At 48.6% G+C, this 27648-nt stretch overlaps 1 protein-coding gene across 1 annotated transcript; it reads right to left on the bottom strand.

Annotated features, from left to right (window-relative positions):
• Nucleotides 1-2149: 2149 nt before the first annotated feature.
• Nucleotides 2150-11298, bottom strand: LOC147120809 (uncharacterized). The gene has a single exon (XM_085978843.1). It carries the CDS (start codon nt 10969-10971, stop codon nt 9439-9441), a length of 1533 nt encoding a protein of 510 aa, XP_085834969.1. The 5' UTR covers nt 10972-11298; the 3' UTR covers nt 2150-9438.
• Between the last annotated feature and the right edge of the window lie 16350 nt (nt 11299-27648).

Below are 27648 nucleotides of genomic sequence, written 5' to 3' on the forward strand. Positions count from 1 at the left end.
ATGTTGGCTTTGACATCCCGGAACCTTAAGAATACACAGTGGGAAATGGTACTGCCTGATGCCCTGCATTCCATTAGATCATTGCTTTCAACGGCTACTAATGTGACCCCCCATGAAAGGCTCTTTAACTATCCGCGGAGATCTACTACGGGATATTCGGTACCTTCATGGCTTACTATGCAGGGACCTGTGCTGCTTCGACGCCATGTTAGATTGTCAAAATATGATCCTTTGGTGGAGGAGGTGGAGCTGTTGGAGGCAAATTCCCAATATGCTCATATTTGATTCCAAGATGGGAAAGAAAGTACTGTTTCAATTAAAGACTTGGCTCCTTGTGGGGGCCAGCCCTCTTCTGAGGATATTAACAATAGTCATGATTCAGATAATGTGGATGCTGTTACAGATACTACGAATATTTCCAATCCGATTGCAGATAATTATACTTCTATTAGTCAGCCCTTGATAGATGTTTATGACCGTCCCAGTGCATCTTCTGATGGGATTTCTAATCCGGAAACCGTGGAAAATCGGGATATGGATAGCCTTCCTGCTGAAGATACTTCTGTGCCTTCTGGCGTGGGAGGGCAAGGAATTTCACCAAGGTTAAGAAGGTCGACACGAACAAGATATCCGGTCAACCGATTGAAAATGGACTTTTAAATTGATAGTAATGTTTTAAAATTGTTGAAATATTATAGTATATTGTTTTAGTTGAGAGATACTTAATACTTATGTGCAATGTTACTATTTGTTGTTGTTCACTTAGTATTGTGTCATGTGAACAGTTTTATTCTTGTGCATAGTTTTAGTTGTAAATAATTAATTATAAATTGTAAAGGTTATTTAGGTGGAGCATATTTTAAGAGGGGTGAATGTGGTGATTATTCCTTGTTTAGTAAAAGTACTGTGATTGGTTGTTTGTTAACTGCCTTGGGATATATGTTGTAATCTCATTGGTAGTTGATGATCACATGATGTGTTGTGGCCACCTTAAATTCAGTTCTTTTCCAGCTTTGGTTGGGACTGGATGTGGGAAGATGTGCTGCAGATTTTAAAGTTAATAAAGCCTAGCTTTGGAAGGCAAATCTATTCTTTATTTCAGAGGGGCAGTACTGAGGGAACGCCGCACTGTCAGAGGGGCAGTACTAAGGGAGTGCTGCACTGTCAGAGGGGCAGTACTGAGGGAGCACTGCACTTTCGGAGGGGCAGTGCTGAGGGAGTGCCGCACTGTCAGGGGGGCAGTACTGAGGGAGTGTTGCACTGTCAGAGGGGCAGTACTGAGGGAGCGCCGCACTGTTGGAGGGTCAGTACTGAGGGAGCGCCGCACTGTCGGAGGGGCAGTACTGAGGGAGTGCTGCACTGTCGCAGAGGCAGTACTGAGGGAGCACTGCACTGTCAGAGGGGCAGTACTGAGGGAGCACTGCAATGTCGGAGGGACAGTACTGAGGGAGCGCCGCACTGTCGGAGGGGCAGTACTGAGGAAGTGCTGCACTGTCGGAGGGGCAGTACTGAGGGAGTGCTGCACTGTCGGAGGGGCAGTACTGAGGGAGCGCTGCACTGTTAGAGGGGCAGTACTGAGGGAGCACTGCACTTTCGGAGGGGCAGTACTGAGGGAGTGCCGCACTGTCAGAGGGGCAGTACTGAGGGAGTGTTGCACTGTCAGAGGGGCAGTACTGAGGGAGCGCCGCACTGTTGGAGGGTCAGTACTGAGGGAGCACCACACTGGCGGAGTGGCAGTACTGAGGGAGCGCCGCACTGTCAGAGGGGCAGTACTGAGGGAGCGCCGCACTGTCGGAGGGGCAGTACTGAGGGAGCGCTGCACTGTCGGAGGGGCATTACTGAGGGAGTGCTGCACTGTCGGAGGGGCAGTACTGAGGGAGCGCCGCACTGTCGGAGGGGCAGTACTGAGGGAGCGCTGCACTGTCGGAGGGGCATTACTGAGGGAGTGCTGCACTGTCAGTGGGGCAGTACTGAGGAAGCGCCACACTGTCAGAGGGGCAGTACTGAGGAAGCGCCACACTGTCGGAGAGGCAGTACTGAGGGAGTGCTGCACTGTCAGAGGGGCAGTCCTGAGGGAGCTGCTGATTTTCCGGGTCTGCGCCAATTTACCGTTTTCCTCCTATGTTCCAATAGATTCGACTTGCCTCGATTTGTTGACAGTAATTATATTTTATTCAGTGAAAGAGAGAGATTGATACATTACAGCACCTGAGCAGTAGTCAAACAAAGCACAATCAAGGTTTCTATTACTTGTTGGGCCCTGGGTAGAAGACGCAATCTCCACGGGTCAACCCCAGTCAGCCCGGGCCTCTCGTGTGTAACCCCTTGTTCTGCCAGGAATACATCTTTAACTTCAACAACCAAGGCCCAGCACTTCGGTCTCTTCCATTTTAAAATCTAACCTAGTCTACCCAGGGCATCTAACAGTAGGGTTTACAAGTATGATTATAATTGCAGCAATAACATAATGAAATCATTAAACTAAAATTAGCAATAGAATCAACTGATTTAGTTCAGGTTAGTTAGTAGGGAGACACAGAAATGAAGATTTCCTCCTTTCTTACAGAGCACCGCACTGTCGGAGGGGCAGTACTGAGGGATTTTTTTTATTCATTGATGGGATGTGGGCGTCGCTGGCAAGGCCTGCATTTAGTGCCCATCCCTAATTGTCCTTGAGAAGGTGGTGGTGAGCCGCCTTCTTGAACCGCTGCAGTCCATATGGTGTAGGTACATCCACAATGCTGTTAGGAAGGGAGTTCCAGGATTTTGGCCCAGCGACAGTGAAGGAACGGCGATACAGGTCCAAGTCAGGATGGTGTGTGGCTTGGAGGGGAACTTGTAGGTGGTGATGTTCCCATGCGTCTGCTGCCCTTGTCCTTCTAAGTGGTAGAGGTCGCGGGTTTGGAAGGTGCTGTTGAAGGAGCTTTGGCGAGTTGCTGCAGTGCATCTTGTAGATGGTCCTCACTGCAGCCACAGTGTGCCGGTGGTGGAGGGAGTGAATGTTGAAGGTGGATGGAGTGCCAATCAAGCGGGCTGCTTTATCCTGAATGGTGTCGAGCTTCTTGAGTGTTGTTGGAGCTGCACTCATCCAGGCAAGTGGAGAGTATTCCATCACACTCCTGACTTGTGCCTTGTCGATGGTGGAAAGGCTTTGGGGAGTCAGGAGGTGAGACACTCGCCGCAGAATTCCCAGCCTCTGGCCTGCTCTTGTAGCCACAGTATTTATATGGCTGGTCCAGTTCAGTTTCTGATCAATGGTAACTCCCCGGATGTTGATAGTGGGGGATTCAGCGATGATAATGCCATTGAATGTCAAGGGGAGATGGTTAGAGTCTCGCTTGTTGGAGATGGTCATTGCCTGGCACTTGTGTGGTGCGAATGTTACTTGCCACTTGTCAGCCCAAGTCTGAATGTTGTCCAGGTCTTGCTGCATATGGACACGGACTGCGTCAGTATCTGACGAGTCTCGAATGGTGCTGAACAGTGTGCAATCATCAGTGAACATCCCCACTTCTGACCTTATGATGGAGGGAACGTCATTGTTGAAACAGCTGAAGATGGTTAGGCCTAGGACACTGCCCTGAGGAACTACTGCAGTGATGTCATGTGATTGAGATGAATGACCTCCAACAACCACAGCCAACTTCCTTTGTGCTAGGTATGATTCCAACCAATGGAGAGTTTTCCCCTTGGTTTCCATTGACTTCAGTTTTGCTAGGGCTCCTTGATGCCACACTCGATCAAATGCCGCACTGATGGAGGGGCAGTACTGAGGGAGCGCCGCACTGTCGGAGGGTCAGTATTGAGGGAGTGACGCACTGTCGGAGGGGCAGTACTGAGGGAGTGCTGCACTGTCGGAGGGGCAGTACTGAGGGAGTGCTGCACTGTCGGAGGGGCACTACTGAGGGAGTGCTGCACTGATGGAGGGGCAGTACTGAGGGAGCGCCGCACTGGCGGAGGGGCAGTACTGAGGGAGCGCCGCACTGGCGGAGGGGCAGTACTGATGGAGCTTCTTCTTCTTCTTAGGCAGTCCCTCGGAACTGAGGATGACTTGCTTCCACATTAAAAATGAGTTCTCAGGTGACTGATGAGTCCAATGCGGGACCTACAGTCTCTGTCACAGGTGGGGCAGACGGTGGTTGAAGGGGCGGGTGGGTGGGGTGCTTGGGTTGACGTGCGCTCCTTGCGCTGCCTGCGCTTGGCTTCCGCTTGCTCCCGGTGAAGAGACTCGAGGTGTTCGGCGCCTTCCCGGATGCTTCTCCTCCACTTTGTGTGGTCTTGGGCCAGGGATTCCCAGGTGTCGGTGGGGATGTTACACTTTTTCAAGGAGGCTTTGAGGGTGTTCTTGAAACGTTTCCTCTGCCCACCTGGGGCTCTCTTGCCGTGCCGGAGCTCCGAGTAGAGCGCTTGTTTTGGGAGTCTCGTATCGGGCATGCGGACAATGTGACCCGTCCATCGGAGCTGATTGAGCGTGGTCAGAGCTTCGATGCTGTGGATGTTGGCCTGAGCAAGAACACTGACGTTGGTGCGCCTATCCTGCCAATGGATTTGCAGGATCTTGTGGAGGCAGCGTTGGTGGTACCTCTCCAGTGCTTTGAGGTGCCTGTTGTACATGGTCCATGTCTCTGAGGCATACAGCAGGGCGGGTATCACTGCTGCTCTGTAGACTATGAGCTTAGTGCTGGGTTTGAGGTCCTGGTCTTCAAACACTCTTTTCCTCAGGCGACCGAAGGCTGCACTGGCACACTGAAGGTGGTGTTGGACTTCGTCGTCGACGTCTGCCCTTGTTGACAGTAGGCTCCCGAGGTATGGAAAGTGGTCCACGTTTTCCAAGGCTTTGTCGTGGATTTTGATAATTGGGGGGCAGTACTGTGTGGTGGGGGCAGGTTGGTAGAGGACCTTTGTCTTACGGATGCTTAGTGTAAGGCCCGTGCTCTCGTACGCTTTGGTGAAGGTGTTGATGATGGTTTGGAGTTCGACCTCCGAGTGAGCGCAGACGCAAGCGTCATCTGCATACTGTAATTCGACGACAGAGGATGGGACGACCTTGGATCTGGACTGGAGGCGACGGAGGTTGAACAGTTTCCCGTTTGTTCTGTAAATTAGCTCCACTCCAGCGGGGAGTTTACTGAGGGAGAGATGGAGCATTGCAGCAAGGAAGATCGAGAAGGGTGTTGGTGCGATGACACAGCCTGGCTTGACCCCGGTTCGTACGTGAATTGGGTCTGTGCTGGAACCATTACTTAGGATCACGGCTTGCATGTCGTCGTGAAGCAGGCGAAGGATAGTGACAAACTTTTGAGGGCAGCCAAATTTGAGGAGGACACTCCATAATCCCTCACAGTTGACAGTGTCGAAGGCCTTTGTGAGATCAAAGAAGGCCATGTACAGCGGTTGGTGCTGTTCCCGGCATTTCTCTTGTAATTGAGGGGCAGTACTGAGGGAGCGGCGCACTGTGGGAGTGGCTGTACTGAGGGAGCGCCGCACTGTGGGAGTGGCTGTACTGAGGGAGCGCTGCTCTGTCGGAGGGACAGTACTGAGGGAGCACCGCACTGTGGGAGGGGCAGTACTGAGGGAGCGCTGCCCTGTCAGAGGGGCAGTAGTGAGGGAGTGCTGCACTGTGGGAGGGGCAGTACTGAGGGAGCGCTGCACTGTCGGAGGGGCAGTACTGAGGGAGCACTGCACTGTCGGAGAGGCAGTACTGAGGGAGCACTGCACTGTCGAATGGGCACTACTGAGGGAGCGCTGCACTGTGGGAGTGGCAGTACTGAGGGAGCGCTGCACTGTCGAATGGGCACTAATGAGGGAGTGCTTCACTGTGGGAGTGGCAGTACTGAGGGAGCGCTGCACTGTCGGAGAGGCAGTACTGAGGGAGCGCCGCACTGCCGGAGGGGCAGTACTGAGGGAGCGCTGCACTGTGGGAGTGGCAGTACTGAGGGAGCGCTGCACTGTCGGAGGGGCAGTACTGAGGGAGCACTGCACTGTCGGAGAGGCAGTACTGAGGGAGCACTGCACTGTCGAATGGGCTCTACTGAGGGAGCGCTGCACTGTGGGAGTGGCAGTACTGAGGGAGCGCTGCACTGTCGAATGGGCACTAATGAGGGAGAGCTTCACTGTGGGAGTGGCAGTACTGAGGGAGCGCTGCACTGTCGGAGAGGCAGTACTGAGGGAGCGCCGCACTGCCGGAGGGGCAGTACTGAGGCAGCGCTGCACTGTGGGAGGGGCAGTACTGAGGGAGCGCTGCACTGTCGGAGGGGCAGTACTGAGGGAGCGCTGCACTGTGAGAGGGGCAGTACTGAGGGAGCGCCGCACTGTCGGAGGGGCAGTACTGAGGGAGCGCTGCACTGTGAGAGGGGCAGTACTGAGGGAGCACTGCACTGTCAGAGGGGCAGTACTGAGGGAGCACTGCACTGTCAGAGGGGCAGTACTGAGGGAGCGCCGCACTGTGGAAGGGACAGTACTGAGGGAGCGCTGCACTGTCAGAGGGGCAGTACTGAGGGAGCGCTGCACAGTCAGAGGGGCAGTACTGAGGGAGCGCTGCACAGTCAGAGGGTCAGTACTGAGAGATCCCATGGCCACTATCTCAAAGTAGAGCAGGGGAGTTGTTTGACTGTTTCTATACTTTTGGTGAATTTCATAACTGTGTAAAGTTGATGGTTAAAGTATTTAAAACTGCGAGAGGAGGAAATTAATCAGTGGCACAGATAATCGTAAAAATCAGATTAATGTAATTAATTTTTTTTCAGATTTCAATATAAGCTTAAAAGGGACAGAGAAAGCAAACACCAATCAAACATGATCAATTGATGACTATTCTGTCTGATTGGATCTTCCAGAATCCTTCAAAACTTTGCAGTAATTCAATCAAAGAATTCTCCGGACCTGCCCGCGGGATTTAATCAGAACTTTCACATTCCCTCACCTCAAATGGAAGGTCACCGGAATTCCAGGGGTTGGGAGAGGAGGTTGGTGATTGGATTGGAGTTTCCAGGGGTTGGGAGAGGAGGTTGATGATTGGATTGGAGATTCCAGGGGTTGGGAGAGGTGGTTGATGATTGGATTGGAGATTCCAGGGGGTGGGAGAGGAGGTTGATGATTGGATTGGAGGTTCCAGGGGTTGGGAGAGGAGGTTGATGATTGGATTGGAGATTCCAGGGGTTGGGAGAGGGGGTTGATGATTGGATTGGAGATTCCAGGGGTTGGGAGAGGAGGTTGATGATTGGATTGGAGATTCCAGGGGTTGGGAGAGGAGGTTGATGATTGGATTGGAGATTCCAGGGGTTGGGAGAGGAGGTTGATGATTGGATTGGAGATTCCAGGGGTTGGGAGAGGAGGTTGATGATTGGATTGGAGATTCCAGGGGTTGGGAGAGGAGGTTGATGATTGCATTGGAGATTCCAGGGGTTGGGAGAGGAGGTTAATGATTGGATTGGAGATTCCAGGTGTTGGGAGAGGAGGTTGATGATTGGATTGGAGATTCCAGGGGTTGGGAGAGGTGGTTGATGATTGGATTGGAGATTCCAGGGGTTGGGAGAGGTGGTTGATGATTGGATTGGAGATTCCAGGGGTTGGGAGAGGAGGTTGATGATTGGGTTGGAGAGTCCAGGGGTTGGGAGAGGAGGTTGATGATTGGATTGGAGATTCCAGGGGTTGGGAGAGGTGGTTGATGATTGGATTGGAGATTCCAGGTGTTGGGGGAGGAGGTTGATGATTGGATTGGAGATTCCAGGGGTTGGAAGAGGGGGTTGATGATTGGATTGAAGATTCCAGGGGTTGGGAGAGGTGGTTGATGATTGGATTGGAGATTCCAGGGGTTGGGAGAGGTGGTTGATGATTGGATTGGAGATTCCAGGGGTTGGGAGAGGAGGTTGATGATTGGATTGGAGATTCCAGGGGTTGGGAGAGGAGGTTGGTGATTGGATTGGAGATTCCAGGGGTTGGGAGAGGAGGTTGATGATTGGATTGGAGATTCCAGGAGTTGGGAGAGGTGGTTGATGATTGGGTTGCAGATTCCAGGGGTTGGGAGAGGAGGTTGGTGATTGGATTGGAGATTCCAGGAGTTGGGAGAGGTGGTTGATGATTGGATTGGAGATTCCAGGGGTTGGGAGAGGAGGTTGATGATTGGATTGGAGATTCCAGGGGTTGGGAGAGGTGGTTGATGATTGGATTGGAGATTCCAGGGGTTGGGAGAGGTGGTTGATGATTGGATTGGAGATTCAAGGGGTTGGGAGAGGAGGTTGATGATTGGGTTGGAGAGTCCAGGGGTTGGGAGAGGAGGTTGATGATTGGATTGGAGATTCCAGGGGTTGGGAGAGGTGGTTGATGATTGGATTGGAGATTCCAGGTGTTGGGAGAGGAGGTTGATGATTGGATTGGAGATTCCAGGGGTTGGGAGAGGTGGTTGATGATTGGATTGGAGATTCCAGGGGTTGGGAGAGGAGGTTGATGATTGGATTGGAGATGCCAGGGGTTGGGAGAGGAGGTTGGTGATTGGATTGGAGATTCCAGGGGTTGGGAGAGGAGGTTGATGATTGGATTGGAGATTCCAGGAGTTGGGAGAGGTGGTTGATGATTGGATTGGAGATTCCAGGGGTTGGGAGAGGAGGTTGGTGATTGGATTGGAGATTCCAGGGGTTGGCACAGGTGGTTGATGATTGGATTGGAGATTCCAGGGGTTGGGAGAGGAGGTTGATGATTGCATTGGAGATTCCAGGGGTTGGGAGAGGTGGTTGATGATTGGATTGGAGATTCCAGGGGTTGGGAGAGGAGGTTGATGATTGCATTGGAGATTCCAGGGGTTGGGTGAGGTGGTTGATGATTGGATTGGAGATTCCAGGGATTGGGAGAGGTGGTTGATGATTGGATTGGAGATTCCAGGGGTTGGGAGAGGTGGTTGATGATTGGATTGGAGATTCCAGGGGTTGGGAGAAGAGGTTGAAAAGAACATAAGAAATAGGAGCAGGAGTAGGCCAATCGGCCCCTCGAGCCTGCTCCGCCATTCAATAAGATCATGGCTGATCTGATCCTAACCGCCAATCCACTATCACAGAACCATCTCCTGAATCTAACAGAATTAGACACATGAAATAGGAGTAGGATCAGGCTACACGGCCCCTGGGCCCGCTCCGCTACCCACAGGGCCATGACCGATCTGAACCTAGACTCATGTCCAAATTCCTGCCCGCTCCCCGTAACCCTTAATTGGATTGGATTGGAGATTCCAGGGGTTGGGAGAGGTGGTTGATGATTGGATTGGAGATTCCAGGGGTTGGGAGAGGAGGTTGATGATTGGATTGGAGATTCCAGGGGTTGGGAGAGGTGGTTGGTGATTGGATTGGAGATTCCAGGGGTTGGGAGAGGTGGTTGATGATTGGATTGGAGATTCCAGCGGTTGGTCACTCGCACAGCTGAGAATATGTTTCATTGCAGGATTTCCATTCACTTCCTGGGCAGCAGCAGGTCTGTAAGTTTAGCAATGGCTTCACTTCCCTGCTGGGCATTCTTCTGAAGTTGCTCCTGATTCACAGCGGCCCTGTGATGGATTTCCTTTCTTGCTTCGTCACATTTATCCTGGACCTTCTTAAACTTGTATTCAGACCCCTGCCCGCCCAGCAATGAGCTCAGCTCGCCCAGTTGACCTGCAAGGTACTTGTCGTGATTCTCCACATAGGTTTTTGACATGTCACCGATGTGGGTCATGATGCTGACTGCCTGGGACACTTGAAAGTTCATCATCTGACTACTGGCTAACGCACCTGGAGCACCCTGCGTGCCTTCACCACTCACCGCACTAAGTCTCTTAAATGTCTTCTGGCAACCTTCAGTTAATTTTGGTATGATATGAATGAAGTTGATCATCTCTGACCAGTTGGACTTGATGCTCCCCAGTGCCCCAAGCCCTTTAGCCATCAACGCTACACGTGTGCTGATATCCATCTCTTGTGCCTGATTGTTCTTTATCTCTCTCAACAACGTCTCACTCTCATCACACGAACTTTTCATATTTTGGTGACATTCATTGTACATTTTTTGCGACTCCTCCAACTGGGATTGGACTTCCTTGATCTTCAGTGAGGCTTCCTCTCTAACCTTGCTGAGGAAACTGCTGATTTCAGGGTTTGATTCAGAGGATTCTTTGTCTTTCAGCTCAGACACCAGTTGTATGAGAAAGATCAACCCTTTCCCCAGCTCCACCACCAGAAGCACTGGGCTGGTCACATTGCTCAAAAGATCAACAATCTTTGGGAGAAGCTTCTTCATCTGTTTCAGTCCTTCCAAACAGAACTGATCAATGAGAGCACTCGCCCTTACATTGTCGTATTCACTGGTGACTTCCTCACGTTTTCGGGAAGCCTCGATCCATTGCTTCTGTAAATTGCACTTCTTCTCCTCTACTAACTCATTCTTCTGTTGTGTTTCCGACAGGACTTTCCTTACTTCCCCCAGCTTATCCTGGCTGATACTCTGGGAATCTGTACAGGTCTCCAGCAGCTCACTCAGTAGATCGCTGAGATTGGAGAGCTCCTTTTCCACAGATTCGGCACATGTTTTGGATTTGTCTGCACAAACCCGAATGTTCTGCAGCTGCTTGGGAAGGTCTTTGTTCAGAGATGACCCTTCACCCACATTCTTCACATGGACAAGGAGGGCCTTACAACACATGTGGATTTTGTTCAGATTAGTGCGGGTCTGTTGAAACGAGTTTACGGTTTGGTTGCAAACCTCCATCAGGCACCTCTTGAATGAATCTGGACGTTTAAACAGGGATTTCTTGCCTGCACTGCCTTGGTTTAGTTTGAAGTCCTCCATCCTCGTAGCCAGATGCACCAGTTCACCCAAAATAGCGACAGATGTGGGTGCTGGCATCAGAAACTTCTCCCACTTGACCTGGGACTGCACCATCACATCAAAGCAAAGGGACACTTGCTGTTGGCTGTGGAGCTCGGTCACGTGACACTGCTTGTCCGACATGCTGATGTTTCCTGCAATGAGAATTCGCACAACTGGATTGGCTCAAACATTAACAGTTCTGTTATTGGAGAGAGAGGGTTCACATCAGAACAGGCCAGTAGTCAGCCTTGTACAACACAAAGACCACCTTTCAGCCTTGCTGTGCTGACTTAGATGATATAGGGCATGGTGAGGGCACGACAATTGGGCTCATTGACCTGGGCAAGGGAGGGGAAGATTTCTGAGCACCGTCCCGTGACTGCTGAGGGCATCAGCGTTGGGCGCGGTTATCAATAATCCAACAACATGCTGATACTCAGAGCTTCTTCTGTTCAGGTGGACCAGCACACCCATCCCCCGTCCCCCCCGTCCCCCCCACACCCGTCCCCCCCACACCCGTCCCCCCCACACCCGTCCCCCCCACACCCGTCCCCCCCACACCCGTCCCCCCCCACACCCGTCCCCCCCACACCCGTCCCCCCCACACCCGTCCCCCCCACACCCGTCCCCCCCACACCCGTCCCCTGTCCCCCCCACACCCGTCCCCCCCACACCCGTCCCCCCCACACCCGTCCCCCCCACACCCGTCCCCCCCACACCCTGTCCCCCCCCACACCCGTCCCCCCCACACCCGTCCCCCCCACACCCGTCCCCCCCACACCCGTCCCCCCCACACCCGTCCCCTGTCCCCCCCACACCCGTCCCCCCCACACCCGTCCCCCCCACTCGCGTCCCCCGTCCGCCCCACACCCGCCCCCGTCCCCCCCACACCCATCCCCCATCCCCCCCACACCCATTCCCCTGTCCCCCCCACACCCAATCCCCCGTTGCCCCCACACCCGTCCCCCATCCCCTCCACACCCATCCCCCGTCCCCCCCACACCCGACCCCATCCCACCCATTTCCCTGGCTCAAGCATCACCTCTGATGCACGGGTTACTCTCATTTCCGGGGGCCTCCTGCTACTATAAAGAGGCTGTAAGAGGACAGATGCCAGCTAAATCTGGCGCTATGCCCCCCACGTCATTTGTACGTGGCAGGTGAGGCTGGAGCAGCCAACGGCTGTCCTGGTGAGATGGAGATACATCCAGGTGCAGCGGTGTGGCAACAGCACTGGGGAATTTTCTCTCATTCTCTGCTGCACTCCACTTCGGGGTGGCAGGCGGTGACTAAGGAAGGATATACTTGCCATAGAGGGAGTGCAGCGAAGGTTCACCAGACTGATTCCTGGGTTGGCAGGACTGTCGTATGAGGAGAGATCGGGTCGACTAGGCCTGTATTCACTAGAGTTTAGAAGAATGAGAGGGGATCTCATTGAAACGTATAAAATTCTGACAGGATTAGACAGACTGGATGCAGGGAGGATGTTTCCCCTGGCTGGGGGGGTCTAGAACGAGGGGTCACCGTCTCAGGATACAGGGTAGGACATTTAGGACTGAGATGAGGAGAAATCTCTTCACTCAGAGGGCAGTAAACCTGTGGAATTCTCTACCACAGAAGACTGTGGAGGCCAAGTCACTGAATATATTTAAGAAGGAGATACAGGAAACTTTGTGCTATCCGGCACCGACGGGACTCAGCTGTTGCCGTTCCCTCAAAACTGCCGGACACTCCAGCTGTAATGTTGAAGCATACGGAGGTTTTCATCTCCGTATCTGACAACAAACACTGTTGCTTAGCAACAGCTTCTAAACAGTCGGCAAGCCTCTCTGTAGCATCTCTAGCTGAAGCTGTTGCTTAGCTACAGACCTTGCAGAGCTTGACTGTTGAGAAAAAAGCAACGAAAAGAAACAAAAAGAAAAAATACGGCTCCTGATTTTTGCCGGTGGCTCGAGCTTGCCGGACATTTAGCCTCCGGATAACACAAAGTTTCCTGTAGATAGATTTCTAGACACAAAAGGCATCAAGGGTTATGGGGAGAGAGCCAGAATATGGTATTGCGATAGAGGATCAGCCATGATCATATTGAATGGCGGAGAAGGCTCGAAGGGCGAATGGCCGACTCCTACTCCTATTGTTCGATGTTTCGATGTCAGGAAGCACTTCTTCACACAAAGAGTAGTGGAAATCTGGAGCTCTGTTGAGGCTGGGGGTAAAGTGAAAAAGTCAAGACTGATATTGCTAGATTTTTATTAGTGAAGGTCATTAAGAGATATGGAGCAAAGGCGGATAAATGGAGTTGAGACGCAGATCAGCCATGGCCTCATTGAATGGGAGAACAGGCTCGAGGGGCTGAATGGCCTCCTCCTGTTCCAATGTTCAGAGATGTAGCCTTCTGCGTTTGTTTTTGTAACTGGCAGTTCCTGGAGTATATTTATATCCCGCGATTGGGCGCTATGCTTCAGGAATTCATTGGAACTATAAATTCTCACATATAGCCGTGGCCATTACCAAGACCACAGGATGACGTTTATGGGGAGGTGCCTGAGGATTGGAAAGTGACAAATGTGACCCCATTGTTCAAGAAAGGGTGTAAGGACAATCCTAGTAACTACAGGCCGGTCAGTTTAAGATCAGTGGTGGGTAAAGTTTTACAAACAATAATCAAGGAAAACATTAATGGGGCTTGGAGAGGTTTAAGCTAATTAAGGAGAGCCAACACGGATTTGTAAAAGGCAGATCATGTTTGACTAATCTAATTGAATTTTTTGATGATGTAACAGGGAGGATTGATGAAGGGAATGAAATGGATGTTGTCTACATGGATTTTAGGAAGGAGTTTGACAAAGTACCACATAGAAGGCAGGTTAACAAAATTGAGGTTCATGGAATAGGTGGGTCAGTGGCAGCTTGGATAAGGGATTGGCTTAAGGACAGAAAACAGCGAGTTGTGGTAAATGGCTGTTTTTCAGACTGGAGGATGGTAGACAGTGGTGTTCCCCAAGGGTCAGTGCTGGGGCCACTGCTTTTTTTGATATATTTAAATGACCTGGATATTGGAATACAGAGTAGAATTTCTAAATTTGCCAATGATACCAAACTTATGGGTGTGGCAAACAGTGAGGAGGATATCAATCGACTGCAACAGGTCATAGAAAGGCTAGCAGAATGGGCAGACAAGTGGCAGATGGAATTTAATACAGAGAAGTGTGAGGTGATACATTTTGGCAGAAGGAACAGGGAGAGGCAATATACACTTAATGGCACAGTTTTACAGAGTGTGCAGGGACAGAGGGACCTGGGAGTTAATGTGCATAGGTCCCTGAAGGTGGCGGGACATATTGAGAGAGTGGTTAACAAAGCATATGGGATCTTGGGCTTCATAAATAGAGGTATTGAGTACAAAAGTAGAGAAGTTATGCTGAACCTTTATAAAGCGCTGGTTAGGCCACAACTGGAGTATTGCGTCCAGTTCTGGTCACCACACTTTAGGAAGGATGTGAAGGCCCTTGAGAGGGTGCAGAGGAGATTTACCAGAATGGTTCTGGGGATGGGGGAATCTTAGCTACAAGGACAGGTTGGAGAAGCTGGATTTGTTTTCATTAGAACAAAGGAGGTTGAGGGGTGATTTGATAGAGGTGTACAAGATTATGACGGGTTTGGATAGGCTAGACGGGGAAAGGCTGTTCACACTAGTTGATGGTACAAGGACTAGGGGACACAGATTTAAGGTTTTGGGCAAGAGATACAGGGGGGATGTGAGCAAAAACTTTTTTATGCAGCGAGTGGTGATGACCTGGAACTCGCTGCTGACAGAAGTGGTAATAACTAGGGCTGTAGAGAGGGTTTTAAACTAATTAGTGGGGGGGAGGTTTCAAGAGAGCGAAAAATAAAAATGTCAGTGGAGAAGGCAATAGAGCAAAGTAGCAGTGGGGAAATTAAAAACCAGAGCATGTCAGGAAGGGACAGAATGTATAAAGATAAAGGTAAAGTAGTAAAGGGGGTAAAAGCAGGAATAAATTGTCACAAAACCTATTTGAAAGTTCTTTATCTGAATACACGCAGCATTCGTAACAAAATAGACGAGTTGACGGTACAAATAACTACACATGGGTATGATCTGGTGGCCATTACAGAAACATGGCTGCGAGGTGACCATGACTGGGAACTAAACATCCAGGGGTATTTGACTATTAGGAAGGACAGACAGGAAGGAAAGGGAGGTGGGGTGGCTATGTTAATAAAGGATGGAATCACTGCAATAGTGAGAAATGATTTTGGGTCAAAGGATCAGGATAGTGAAACAGTTTGGGTGGAGATAAGGAATAATAAGGGGAAAAAGTCACTAGTGGGCGCCATCTATAGGCCTCCTAACAGTTGCAACTCTATTGGTCGGAGTATAAATCAGGAAATAATTGGGGCTTGTAATAAGGGAACAGCTATAATCATGGGAAATTTTAACTTTCATATTGACTGGACAAATCAAATTGGGCAGGGCAGCCTTGATGAAGAGTTCATAGAGTGCATTAGGGACGGTTTCCTTGAGCAGTATGTTACTGAACCAACCAGGGGGCAGGCAATCTTAGATCTGGTCCTGTGTAATGAGACAGGATTAATAAAAAAATGTCCTAGTAAAGGATCCCCTTGGAATGAGTGACCATAACATGGTTGAATTCCAAATTCAGTTGGAGGGTGAGAGAGTTGGATCTCAAACCAGCGTACTAAGCTTAAATAAAGGAGACTATGAAGGTATGAGAGCAGAGTTGACTAAAGTGGACTGGGAAAATAGATTAAGGTGTAAGACGGTACAGGAGCAGTGGTGTACATTCAAGGAGATATTTCACAACTTTCAAGAAAAATATATTCCACTGAGGAAAAAGGGGCGTAAAAGAAAAGACAGCCATCCGCGGCTAAGTAAAGTAATAAAGGATAGTACCCAACTGAAAACAAGGGCATATAAAGTAGCCAAATCTAGTGGGAGGATAGAAGATTGGGAAGCATTTAAAAGCCAGCAAAGAATAACTAAAAGTTTAATTAAGAAAGGGAAGATAGATTATGAAAGTAAACTAGCAAAAAATATAAAAACAGATAGCAAGAGTTTCTACAGTTATATAAAAAGTAAAAGGGTGGCTAAAGTGAATGTTGGTCCCTTAGAGGACGAGACCGGGAAATTAGTAGTGGGGAACATGGAGATGGCAAATACGCTGAACAAATATTTTGTATCAGTCTTTACAGTAGAGGACACTAAAAATATCCCAACACTGGACAAACAGGGGGCTATGGGGGGGAGGAGCTAAACACAATTAAAATCACTAAGGAGATGGTACTTGGTAAGATAATGGGACTTAAGGTGGATAAGTCCCCTGGACCTGATGGCTTACATCCTAGGGTCTTGAGAGAAGTAGCGGTAGGGATTGTGGATGAGGCGGCGGACCTGCGAGGGAGTACCAGAGGCGGCGGCGGTATTTAAGGAGCAGCCCCGAGGCGGCGAGCAGCGAGGCCCAGAGCCCCGAGAGAGCGGAGAGGCGGTGGACCTGCGAGGGAGCACCAGAGGCGGCGGCGGTATTTAAGGAGCTTACCAATCCAGGTTCCGGGAGAGGGAAGCAAAAAGTAATCGAAGTGTGATGTCACCAAGAAGCGGGTAAGTGATTGGTTGGTGAGTATTTTCTTTCTAAATTTTTCTAAACTTAAATTTTGTGGTTTCTAAGGTCTCTGTTGTGTAGTGGGGACTACTATTAAGCAAGGGCCTTTGAGTATATCATTTAATTGAAGTGAAATTGGTGGGATTCATTTAATTTTAATTAATTAATTAATTAAAGGGTCAGTCATGGCAGGGCAGCCCAGCCCCGTAGTGTGCTCCTCCTGCTCTATGTGGGAAATCAGGGACGCTTCCTGCATCCCTGACGACCATGTGTGTGGGAAGTGTGTCCAGCTGCAGCTACTGACAGACCGCATTGCGGCACTGGAGCTGCGGCTGGATTCATTTTGGAGCATTCACGATGCTGAGGACGTCGTGAATATCACATTTAGCGAGTTGGTCACACCGCAGGTAAAGGGTGTACAGGCAGGAAGGGAATGGGTGACCAGCAGGCAGAGTAAGAGGCGCAGGCAGGTAGTGCAGGAATCCCCTGCGGCCATCCCCCTCTCCAACAGATATACCACTTTAAATACTGTTGGGGGGGGGGTGACTCATCAGGGGAAGGCAGCAGCAGCCAACTTCCTGGCACCATGGGTGGCTCTGCTGCACAGGCTGGGAGGAAAAAGAGTGGAAGAGCTACAGTGATAGGGGACTCAATTGTAAGGGGGATAGGCGTTTTTGCGGCCGCAATCGAGACTCCAGGATGGTGTGTTGCCTCCCTGGTGCAAGGGTCAAGGACGTCTCGGAGCGGCTGCAGAACATTTTGGAGGGGGAGGGCGAACAGCCAGTTCTCGTGGTGCACATAGGCACCAACGATATCGGTAAAAAACGGGATGAGGTCCTAAAAGCAGAATATAGGGAGTTAGGAGGTAAATTAAAAAATAGGACCTCAAAGGTAGTAATCTCAGGATTGCTACCAGTGCCACGTGCTAGTCAGAGTAGAAATAGGAGGATATTTCAAATGAATATGTGGCTAGAGGAATGGTGCAAGGGGGAGGGATTCAAATTCCTTGGACATTGGAACCGGTTCTGGGAGAGGTGGGACCAGTACAGACGGCATGGTTTGCACCTGGGCAGGGCCGGGACCGATGTCCTAGGGGGAGTGTTTGCTAGTGCTGTTGGGGCGGGATTAAACTAAAGTGGCAGGGGGTTGGGAACCTGAGCAGGGAGACAGAGAAAAAGGAAACAAGGAAAAAAGCAAAAGACAGGAAGGAGAAAAACAAAATTAGAAGGCAAAGAACTCAACGGTTTAACTCAAACATGGTCACAGTAAATAATAATTCATCTAGGTCTGAGAGCGTTAAAAAAACAAGCCTGAAGGCTTTGTGTTTTAATGCAAGGAGCATTCGGAACAAGGTGGATGAATTAGCTGCGCAAATAGAGGTAAACGAATATGATTTGATTGGGATTACAGAAACATGGCTCTAGGATGGCCAAGGCTGGGAACTCAACATCCAGGGGTATTCAATATTTAGGAAGGATAGGCAAAAAAGAAAGGGAGGTGGGGTAGCATTGCTGGTTAAAGAGGGGATTAACACAACTGAAAGGAAGGCTATTAACTCTGGTGATGCGGAATCTGTATGGGTAGAACTGAGAAATATCAAAGGGCAGAAAATGTTAGTGGGAGTGGTAAATAGACCTCCAAACAGTAATACGGAGGTTGGGGATGGCATTAAAAGTGAAATTAGAGAAGCATGCAGTAAAGGCACAGCAGTCATCATGGGTAACTTTAATTTACATATAGATTGGGCTAACCAAATTAGTAAAAATACTGTGGAGGAGGAATTCCTAGAATGTTTACGGGATGGTTTTCTGGAACAATATGTCGAGGGACCAACCAGAGATCAGGCCATCTTAGACTGGGTATTATGTAATGAGAGAGGATTAATTAGCAATCTTGTTGTACGAGGCCCCTTGGGTCAGAGCGATCATAATATGATAGAATTCTTCATTAGGATGGAGAGTGAAGTAGTTGAATCAGAGACTAGGGTCCTGAATTTAAATAAAAGAAACTACGATGGTATGAGGCGCGAATTGGGTAGGATTGATTGGGGAATGTCACTCAAAGAGTTGACGGTGGATAGGCAATGGCAAACATTCAAAGACCGCATGGATGAACTACAGAAGTTGTTCAACCCAGTTTGGGATAAGAATAAAACAAAAAGGGTGACTCAACCGTGGCTAACAAGGGAAATTAGGGATAGCATAAGATCCAAGGAGAGTGCATATAAATTGGCCAGAAAAAGCGGTAACCCTGAGGATTGGGAGCAGTTTAGGATTCAACAAAGGAGGACAAAGGGATTAATTAAGAAGGGGAAAATAGAATATGAAAGTAAGCCTGCAGGGAACATAAAAACTGACTGTAAGAGCTTTTATAGATATGTGAAGAGAAAAAGATTAGTGAAATCAAGTGTAGGTCCCTTGCAGTCAGAAGCAGGGGAAATTATAATGGGGAACAAAGAAATGGCAGACCAATTAAATGCATATTTTGGTTCTGTCTTCACAAAGGAGGACACAAATAACCTCCCAGAGATGTTGGAGAACATAGGGTCTGATGAGAGGGAGGAACTGAAAGAAATCAGTATTTGTAGGGAAATGGTGTTTGGGAAATTGACGGGATTGAAGTCCGATAAATCCCCAGGGCCTGATAATCTACATCCTAGGGTACTTAAGGAGGTGGCCCGAGAAATAGTAGATGCATTGCTGATCATCTTCCAAAATTCGCTGGAATCTGGAACTGTACCCATGGATTGGAGGGTAGCTAATGTTACCCCACTATTCAAAAAGGGGGGTAGTGAGAAAGCAGGGAATTGCAGACCGGTAAGCCTGACATAGTGGGGAAAATGCTAGAGTCCATTATAAAGGATGTAATAGCTGAGCACTTGGAAAACAGTGACAGGATCGGACAAAGTCAACATGGATTTACAAAAGGTAAATCGTGCTTGACTAATCTACTGGAATTTTTTGAGGATGTAACTGGGAAAATAGATAAGGGAGAACCAGTAGATGTGGTGTATTTGGACTTTCAAAAGGCTTTCGATAAGGTCCCGCATAAGAGATTAGCGTGTAAAGTTAAGGCACATGGGATTGGGGGCAAGGTATTGACTTGGATAGAGAACTGGTTGGCGGACAGAAAGCAGAGAGTAGGAATTAACGGGTCTTTTGCCGAGTGGCAGGCAGTGACTAGTGGGGTACCGCAGGGATCGGTCCTTGGACCCCAGCTATTCACAATATACATTAATGATCTAGATAAGGGAACTAGATGTAATATCTCCAAGTTTGCAGACGACACAAAGCTGGGTGGGAGTGTGTGCTGCGAGGAGGATACCGAGAAACTCCAGGATGATTTAGACAGGTTGGGTGATTGGGCAGAAGCGTGGCAGATGCAATATAATGCGGATAAATGCAAGTTATCCACTTTGGTGTCAAAAACAGAAAGGCAGACTATTATCTGAATGGCAATAGATTGGGAGAAGGGGAAGTGCAATGAGACCTGGGTGTCCTTGTGCACCAGTCGCTGAAGGTAAGCATGCAGGTGCAGCAGGCGGTGAATAAGGAAAATGGTATGTTGGCCTTCATAGCGAAAGGGTTTGAGTACAGGAGCAAGGATGTCCTGCTGCAGTTGTACAGGGCCTTGGTGAGACCACACCTTGAGTACTGTGTGCAGTTTTGGTCGCCTTATCTGAGGAAGGATGTTCTTGCCATGGAAGGAGTTCAGCGAAGATTCACAAGGCTGATCCCTGGGATGGCAGGAATGACATATGAGGAGAGATTGGGTCGATTGGACTTATACTCGCTGGAGTTTAGAAGAATGAGAGGGGATCTCATCGAAACTTATAAAATTCTAACAGATCTGGACAAACTAGATGCAGGTAGAATGTTCCCGATGGTCAGAGAGTCCAGAACCAGGGGTCACAGTCTAAGGATAAGGGATAAGCCATTTAGGACAGAGATGAGGAAGAATTTCTTCACCCAGAGAGTGGTGAACCTATGGAATTCTCTACCACAGAAGGCGGTTGAGGCCAAGTCATTAAATATATTCAAGAAGGAGTTAGATATATTTCTTAGAACTAAAGGTATCAAGGGATATGGGGAGAAGGCAGGTACGGGGTACTGAGTTTGGATGATCAGCCATGATCTCATCGAATGGCGGAGCAGGCTCGAGGGGCCGAATGGCCTACTCCTGCTCCTATCTTCTATGTTTCTATGTTTCCAAAACTCCCTGGATTCAGGAAAGGTCCCAGCAGATTTGAAAACTGCTAATGTAACGCCCTTATTTAAAAAGGGAGGTAGACAAAAGGCTGGAAACTATAGACCAGTTAGCCTAACATCTGTGGTTGGTAAAATGTTGGAGTCCATTATTAAGGAAGCAGTAACAGGACATTTGGATAAGCATAATTTAATCGGACAGAGTCAGCATGGTTTTATGAAGGGGAAATCATGTTTGACAAATTTGCTCGAATTCTTTGAGGATGTAACAAACAGGGTGGATAAAGGGGAACCAGTGGATGTGGTGTATTTGGACTTCCAAAAGGCATTTGACAAGGTGCCACACAAAAGATTACTGCACAAGATAAAAAATCACAGGATTGGGGGTAATATACTGGCATGGGTGGAAGATTGGCTATCTAACAGAAAACAGAGAGTTGGGATAAATGGTTCATTCTCGGGTTGGCAATCAGTGACTAGTGGTGTTCCGCAGGGGTCGGTGCTGGGACCCCAACTCTTTACAATCTATATTAACAATTTGGAGGAAGGGACCGAGTGCAACGTATCCAAGTTTGCCGACGATACAAAGATGGGAGGGAAAGCAGTGAGTGAGGAGGACATAAAAAACCTGCAAAAGGACATAGACAGGCTAAGTGAGTGGGCAGAAATTTGGCAGATGGAATATAATGTTGGAAAGTGTGAGGTTATGCACTTTGGCAGAAAAAAATCAAAGAGCAAGTTATTATCTAAATGGAAAGAAACTGCAAACTGCTATAGTACAAAGGGATCTGGGGGCCCTGGTGCATGAAACACAGAAGGTTAGTATGCAGGTACAGCAGGTGATCAGGAAGGCCAATGGAATCTTGGCTTTTATTGCAAGGGGGATGGAGTATAAAAGCAGGGAAGTCTTGCTTCAGTTATACAGGGTACTGGTGAGGCCACACCTGGAATACTGCGTGCAGTTTTGGTTTCCATATTTAAGAAAAGATATACTTGCTCTCGAGGCAGTTCAGAGAAGGTTCACTCGGTTGATTCCGGAGATGAGGGGGTTGACTTATGAGGAAAGGTTGAGTAGGTTGGGCCTCTACTCATTGGAGTTCAGAAGAATGAGAGGCGATCTTATCGAAACATATAAGATTGTGAGGGGGCTTGATCGGGTGGATGCGGGGAGGATGTTTCCACTGATGGGTGAGACTAGAACTAGGGGGCATAATCTTAGAATAAGGGGCTGCCGTTTCAAAACTGAGATGAGGAGAAACTTCTTCACTCAGAGGGTAGTAAATCTATGGAATTTGCTACCTCAGAGAGCTGTGGAAGCTGCGACATTAAATAAATTTAAAACGTAGACAGTTTCCTAGCTGATAAGGGAATTAGGGGTTATGGGAAGCGGGCAGGGAAGTGGACATGAGTCTAGATTCGGATCAGCCATGATCCTATTGAGTGGCGGAGCAGGCTCGAGGGGCCGTATGGCCTACTCCTGCTCCTACTTCTTATGTTCTAGGCCTGCAGACTAATGACCCTGGATCTGGTTGCTGTGTTGCCTCTGCAACACACACCTCTGTCTTAATTGCTCCCCGTTCCAGGATGAAAGCGCACTGAATTCCTGTTAAATGCCACTCTTACCCTCACAGACAGCTGTGTCCCAGGCTGACACCTCCGAGGTGGGATCCCACTCAACTCTGCTGCCTGTAAATCCACTGAGCAGGATCTTATCAGGCACGGCAAGGGAACAAACATGAACCGTCGACGCCCTCTTTCTCCTGGTTAATGTGCTGCTCCCTCGCACTCTGCCCTAATGAACTCACTTTAATCCTCAAGGGCCTTGCCAAAAGGAAGAGCAGGAATCAAATCCTGGCATGGAGTTCTCCCAGTGAACTGGATTTCATCCTGCTCAATCTGCATGGGAAAAAGAATGGAGCTGGAATCAAACAGCACTGTTGGATGTTGCTGGTTAGTCAGAGAGCCAGGCTGGGCTTGATTTGCCTGGCCTATGTTTGGTCTGGAGATGAGCCAGGAGAACAGTCAGGGACAGCGGCAGAGTTATCTCCTGGGGCACTGATTGAATGTCCCAGTGATCTGTCAATATGAGAGAATGTTCAATGTAAGGTAAGTCCAGGACGTGAGAGGGGAGCAGACACCTGCCGCGTACAGGCCAACCGTGGGAACAAACACAGCCAGCCAGGAAACAACTGACGTGCCAGCACAAGCTTTGACATTTAAACCATGTGTTGCCAACATTCCTGCTCTTGTATTGGACGGAAAACCCGTAAGTACATAAAAAGCTGAGGGGGAAATTTAATGGTTGATAGGACGAACAAACATAAGAAATAGGAGCAGGAGTCGGCCACTCGGCCCCTCGAGCCTGCTCCGCCATTCAATAAGATCGTGGCCGATCTGATTACTCCACATTCCCGCCTACCCCCGATAAACTCTCACCCACTTGCTTATAGAGTCATAGAGTTATACAGCACAGAAAGAGGCCCTTCGGCCCATCGTGTCCGCGCCGGCCATCAAGCCCTGTCTATTCTAATCCCATTTTCCAGCACTTGGTCCATAGCCTTGTATGCTATGGCGTTTCAAGTGCTCACCTAAATGCTTCTTGAATGTTGTGAGGGTTCCTGCCTCTACCACCCTTTCAGGCAGTGAGTTCCAGATTCCAACCACCCTCTGGGTGAAAAAGTTTTCCTCAAATCCCCTCTAAACCTCCTGCCCCTTACCTTGAAACTATGCCCCCTGGTTATTGACCCCTCTACTAAGGGGAAAAGTTCCTTTCTATCTACCCTATCTATGCCCCTCATAATTTTGTACACCTCAATCAGGTCCCCCATCAGCCTTCTCTGCTCTAAGGAAAACAACCCCAGTCTGTCCAGTCTCTCTATAACTGAAACGCTCCAGCCCAGGTAACATCCTGGTGAATCTCCTCTGCACCCTCTCCAATGCAATCACATCCTTCCTATAGTGTGGCGACCAGAACTGCACACAGTATTCCAGCTGTGGCCTAACTAGCGTTTTGTACAGTTCCATCATAACCTCCCTGCTCTTATATTCTATGCCTCGACTAATGAAGGTAAGTATCCCATATGCCTTTTTAACCACCTTATCTTTCTGCCCTGCTGCCTTCAGGGATCTATGTACATGCACACCAAGGTCCCTCTGATCCTCTGTCCTTCCTAGGGTACTACCATTCATTGTGTATTCCCTTGCCTTGTTAGTCCTCCCAAAATGCATCACCTCACACTTTTCAGGGTTAAATTCCATTTGCCACGTTCTGCCCATCTAACCAACCCATCTATATCGTCCTGTAGCCTGAGGCTTCCCTCCTTGCTATTTACTACTCCACCAATTTTCGTGTCATCTGCGAACTTGATGATCATACCAGCTACATTCATATCTAAATCATTAATGTACACTACAAACAGCAAAGGGCCCAGCACCGATCCCTACGGTACACCACTGGACACAGGCTTCCAGTCACAAAAACAACCTTCGACCATCACCCTCTGCCTCCTGCCACAAAGCCAATTTTGGATCCAATGTGCCAAATTGCCCTGGATCCCATGGGCTCTTACCTTCTTGACCAGTCTCCCGTGCGGGACTTTGTCAAAAGCCTTAATGAAGTCCATGTAGATTACATCAACTGCATTACCCTCATCCACACACCTAGTCAACCCCTCGAAAAATTCAATGAAATGGGTTAGACATGATCTCCCCCTGACAAAGCCATGCTGACTATCCTTGATTAATCCTTGCCTCTCCAAGTGGAGACTAATTTTGTCCATCAGAATTTTTTCCAATAATTTCCCTACCACTGATGTTAGGCTCACTGGCCTGTAATTCCCTGGTTTATCCCTACTACACTTCTTGAATAATGGTACTACATTAGCTGTCCTCCAGTCATCTGGCACCTCCCCTGTGGCCAGAGAGGTTCTGAAAATTTGTGTCAGAGCCCCTGCAATCTCCTCCCTTGCCTCACACAGCAGCCTGGGATACATCTCGTCTGGGCCTGGGGATTTATCCACTTTTAAGCCCGCTAAAACCGCTAGCACCTCCTCCCTCTCAATATTAGTTTGTTCAAGTATATCACAATCCCCTTACCAAGAATCTATCTACCTCTGCCTTAAAAATATTCAAAGACTCTGCTTCCTCCGCCCTCTGAGGAAGAGAGTTCCAAAAACTCACAACCCTCTGTGAGAAAAAATGTCTCCTCATCTCTGTCTTAAATGGGCGACCTCATATTTTTAAACAGTGACCCCTAGTTCTAGATTCTCCCACAAGAGGAAACATCCTCTCCACATCTGCCCTGTCCAGACCCCTCAGGATCTTATATGTTTCAATCAAGTCACCTCTTACTCTTCTAAACTCCAGCGGATACAAGCCTAGCCTGTCCAACCTTTCCTCATAAGACAACCCGCCCATTCCAGGTATTAGTCTAGTAAACCTTCTCTGAACTGCTTCCAACGCATTTACATCCTTCCTTAAATAAGGAGACCAATACTGTACACAGTACTCCAGATGTGGTCTCACCAATGCCCCTGTATAACTGAAGCATAACCTCCCTACTTTTGTATTCAATTCCCCTCGCAATTAACGATAACATTCTATTAGCTTTCCTAATTACTTGTTGTACCTGAATACTAACCTTTTGCGATTCATGCACTAGGACACCCAGATCCCTCTGCATCTCAGAGCTCTGCAATCGCTCACCATTTAGATAATTTACTTCATTTTTTATTCTTCCTGCCAAAATGGACAACTTCACATTTTCCCACATTATACTCCATTTGCCAGATCTTTGCCCACTCACTTAATCTATCTATAACCCTTTGTAGCCTCCTTATGTCCTCTTCACAATTTACTTTCCTACCTATCTTTGTGTCATCAGCAAATTTAGCAACCATACCTTCGGTCCCTTCATCCAAGTCATTTTTATAAATTGTAAAAAGTTGAGGCCCCAGCACTGATCCCTGTGGCACACCACTCGTTACATCATGCCAATCAGAAAATAACCCATTTATGCCTACTCTCTGTTTCCTGTTAGCTAGCCAATCTTCTATCCATGCCAATATGTTACCCCCAACACCATGAGCTTTTATTTTCCGCAATAACCTTTGATGTGGCAACTTATCAAATGCCTTCTGGAAATCTAAGTACAGTACATCCACCAGTTCCCCTTTATCCATAGCACATGTTACTTCCTCAAAGAACTCCAATAAATTGGTTAAACATGATTTCCCTTTCACAAAACCATGTTGACTCTGCCTGATTATCTTGAACTTTTCTAAGTGCCCTGCTATCTTTTCTCAGGCAGTCTCTTGGAACCGAGGATGACACTAAAAATGAGTTCACAGGTGACTGATGAGTCCAATGCGGGACCTACAGTCTCTGTCACAGGTGGGAGAGATGATGGTTCAAGGGGCGGGTGGGTGGGGTGCTTGGGTTGATGTGCGCTCCTTCAGCTGTTTGCGCTTGGCTTCCGCTTGCTCCCGGCAAAGAGACTCGAGGTTTACGGCGCCTTCCCGGATGCTTCTCCCCCACTTTGTGCGGTCTTGGGCCAGGGATTCCCAGGTGTCGGTGGGGATGTTACACTTTTTCAAGGAGGCTTTGAAGGTGTCCTTGAAGCGTTTCCTCTTCCCACCTGGGGCTCTCTTGCCGTGTCAGAGCTCCGAGTAGAGCGCTTGTTTTGGGAGTCTCATACCGGGCATGCGGAGCATGTGACCCATCCATCGGAGCTGATCGAGCGTGGTCAAAGCTTCGATGCTGGGGATGTTTCCCTGAGCGAGAACATTGATGTTGGTGCGCCTATCCTGCCAATGGATTTGCAGGATCTTGCGGAGGCAGCATTGGTGGTACCTCTCCAGTGCTTTGAGGTGCCTGCTGTACATGGTCCATGTCTCTGAAGCATACAGGAGGGCAGGTATCACTACTGCCCTGTAGACCATGAGCTTAGTGCTGGGTTTGAGGTCCTGGTCTTCAAACACTTTTCTTCAGGTGACTGAAAGCTGCACTGGCACACTGAGGGCGGTGTTGGACTGCTATAACACCTTTAATAATAGCTTCTAACATCTTCCCTGGGACAGATGTTAAGCTAACTGGCCTGTAGTTTCCTGCTTTTTGTCTCCCTCCCTTTTTGAATAAAGGAGTTGCATTCGCTATTTTCCAATCTAATAGAACCTTCCCCGAATCTAGGGAATTTGGGAAAATTAAAACTAATGAATCAACTATCTCACCAGCCACTTCTTTTAAGACCCTAGGATGAAGTTCATCAGGATCCGGGGACTTGTCAGCCCGCAGCTCCAACAATATGCTCAGTACCACTTCCCTGGTGATTGTAATTTTCTTGAATTCCTCCCTCCCTTCCATTTCCTGATATCCAGCTATTTCTGGGATGTTACTTGTATCCTCTATAGTGAAGACCGATGCAAAATACCTGTTCAATTCAACTGCCATCTCCTTATTTTCCATTATTAACTCCCCAGACTCACTTTTTATAGGACCAATGCTCACTTTGTTAATACGATAGCAAAATACTGCAGATGCTGGAAATCCGAAATAATAACAGAAAATGCTGGAAAAACTCAGCAGGCCAGGCAACATCCGTGGACAGAAATTAGAGTCGATGTTTCGGGTTGAAACCCTTTTTCAAAACTGGAAAGGAAATAAAATAGATCGAAGGCCGGGCTGCGATAGAACAAAAGAAGTAAAAGAGACATTAAGAGGTATTCAAAACCAGACGAGATGGTAATAGGACAGTGGAGACAAAAGACAGCTGAGATTAGGTGTGAAGTGTATTGGCAGGATAAGCGACAGCTGCCATGTGGGAGAGAGAAGAGAGAAAAAAGGAAAGGTGGGGGGGAAGGGAAGACCCAAAATAAAGGGGTGGGAAAAAAAAATCAGTAAAAATTTAATGGGGGCCGAGGTTATGATCTGAAATTGTTGAACTCGATATTGATTGTTAACTCTTCTTTTTAAAA

Source organism: Somniosus microcephalus, chromosome 3 (genome assembly GCF_052327205.1).
Source record: "Somniosus microcephalus isolate GS21.2 chromosome 3, FLI_Smic_1.0, whole genome shotgun sequence".
NCBI lineage: Eukaryota > Metazoa > Chordata > Chondrichthyes > Squaliformes > Somniosidae > Somniosus > Somniosus microcephalus.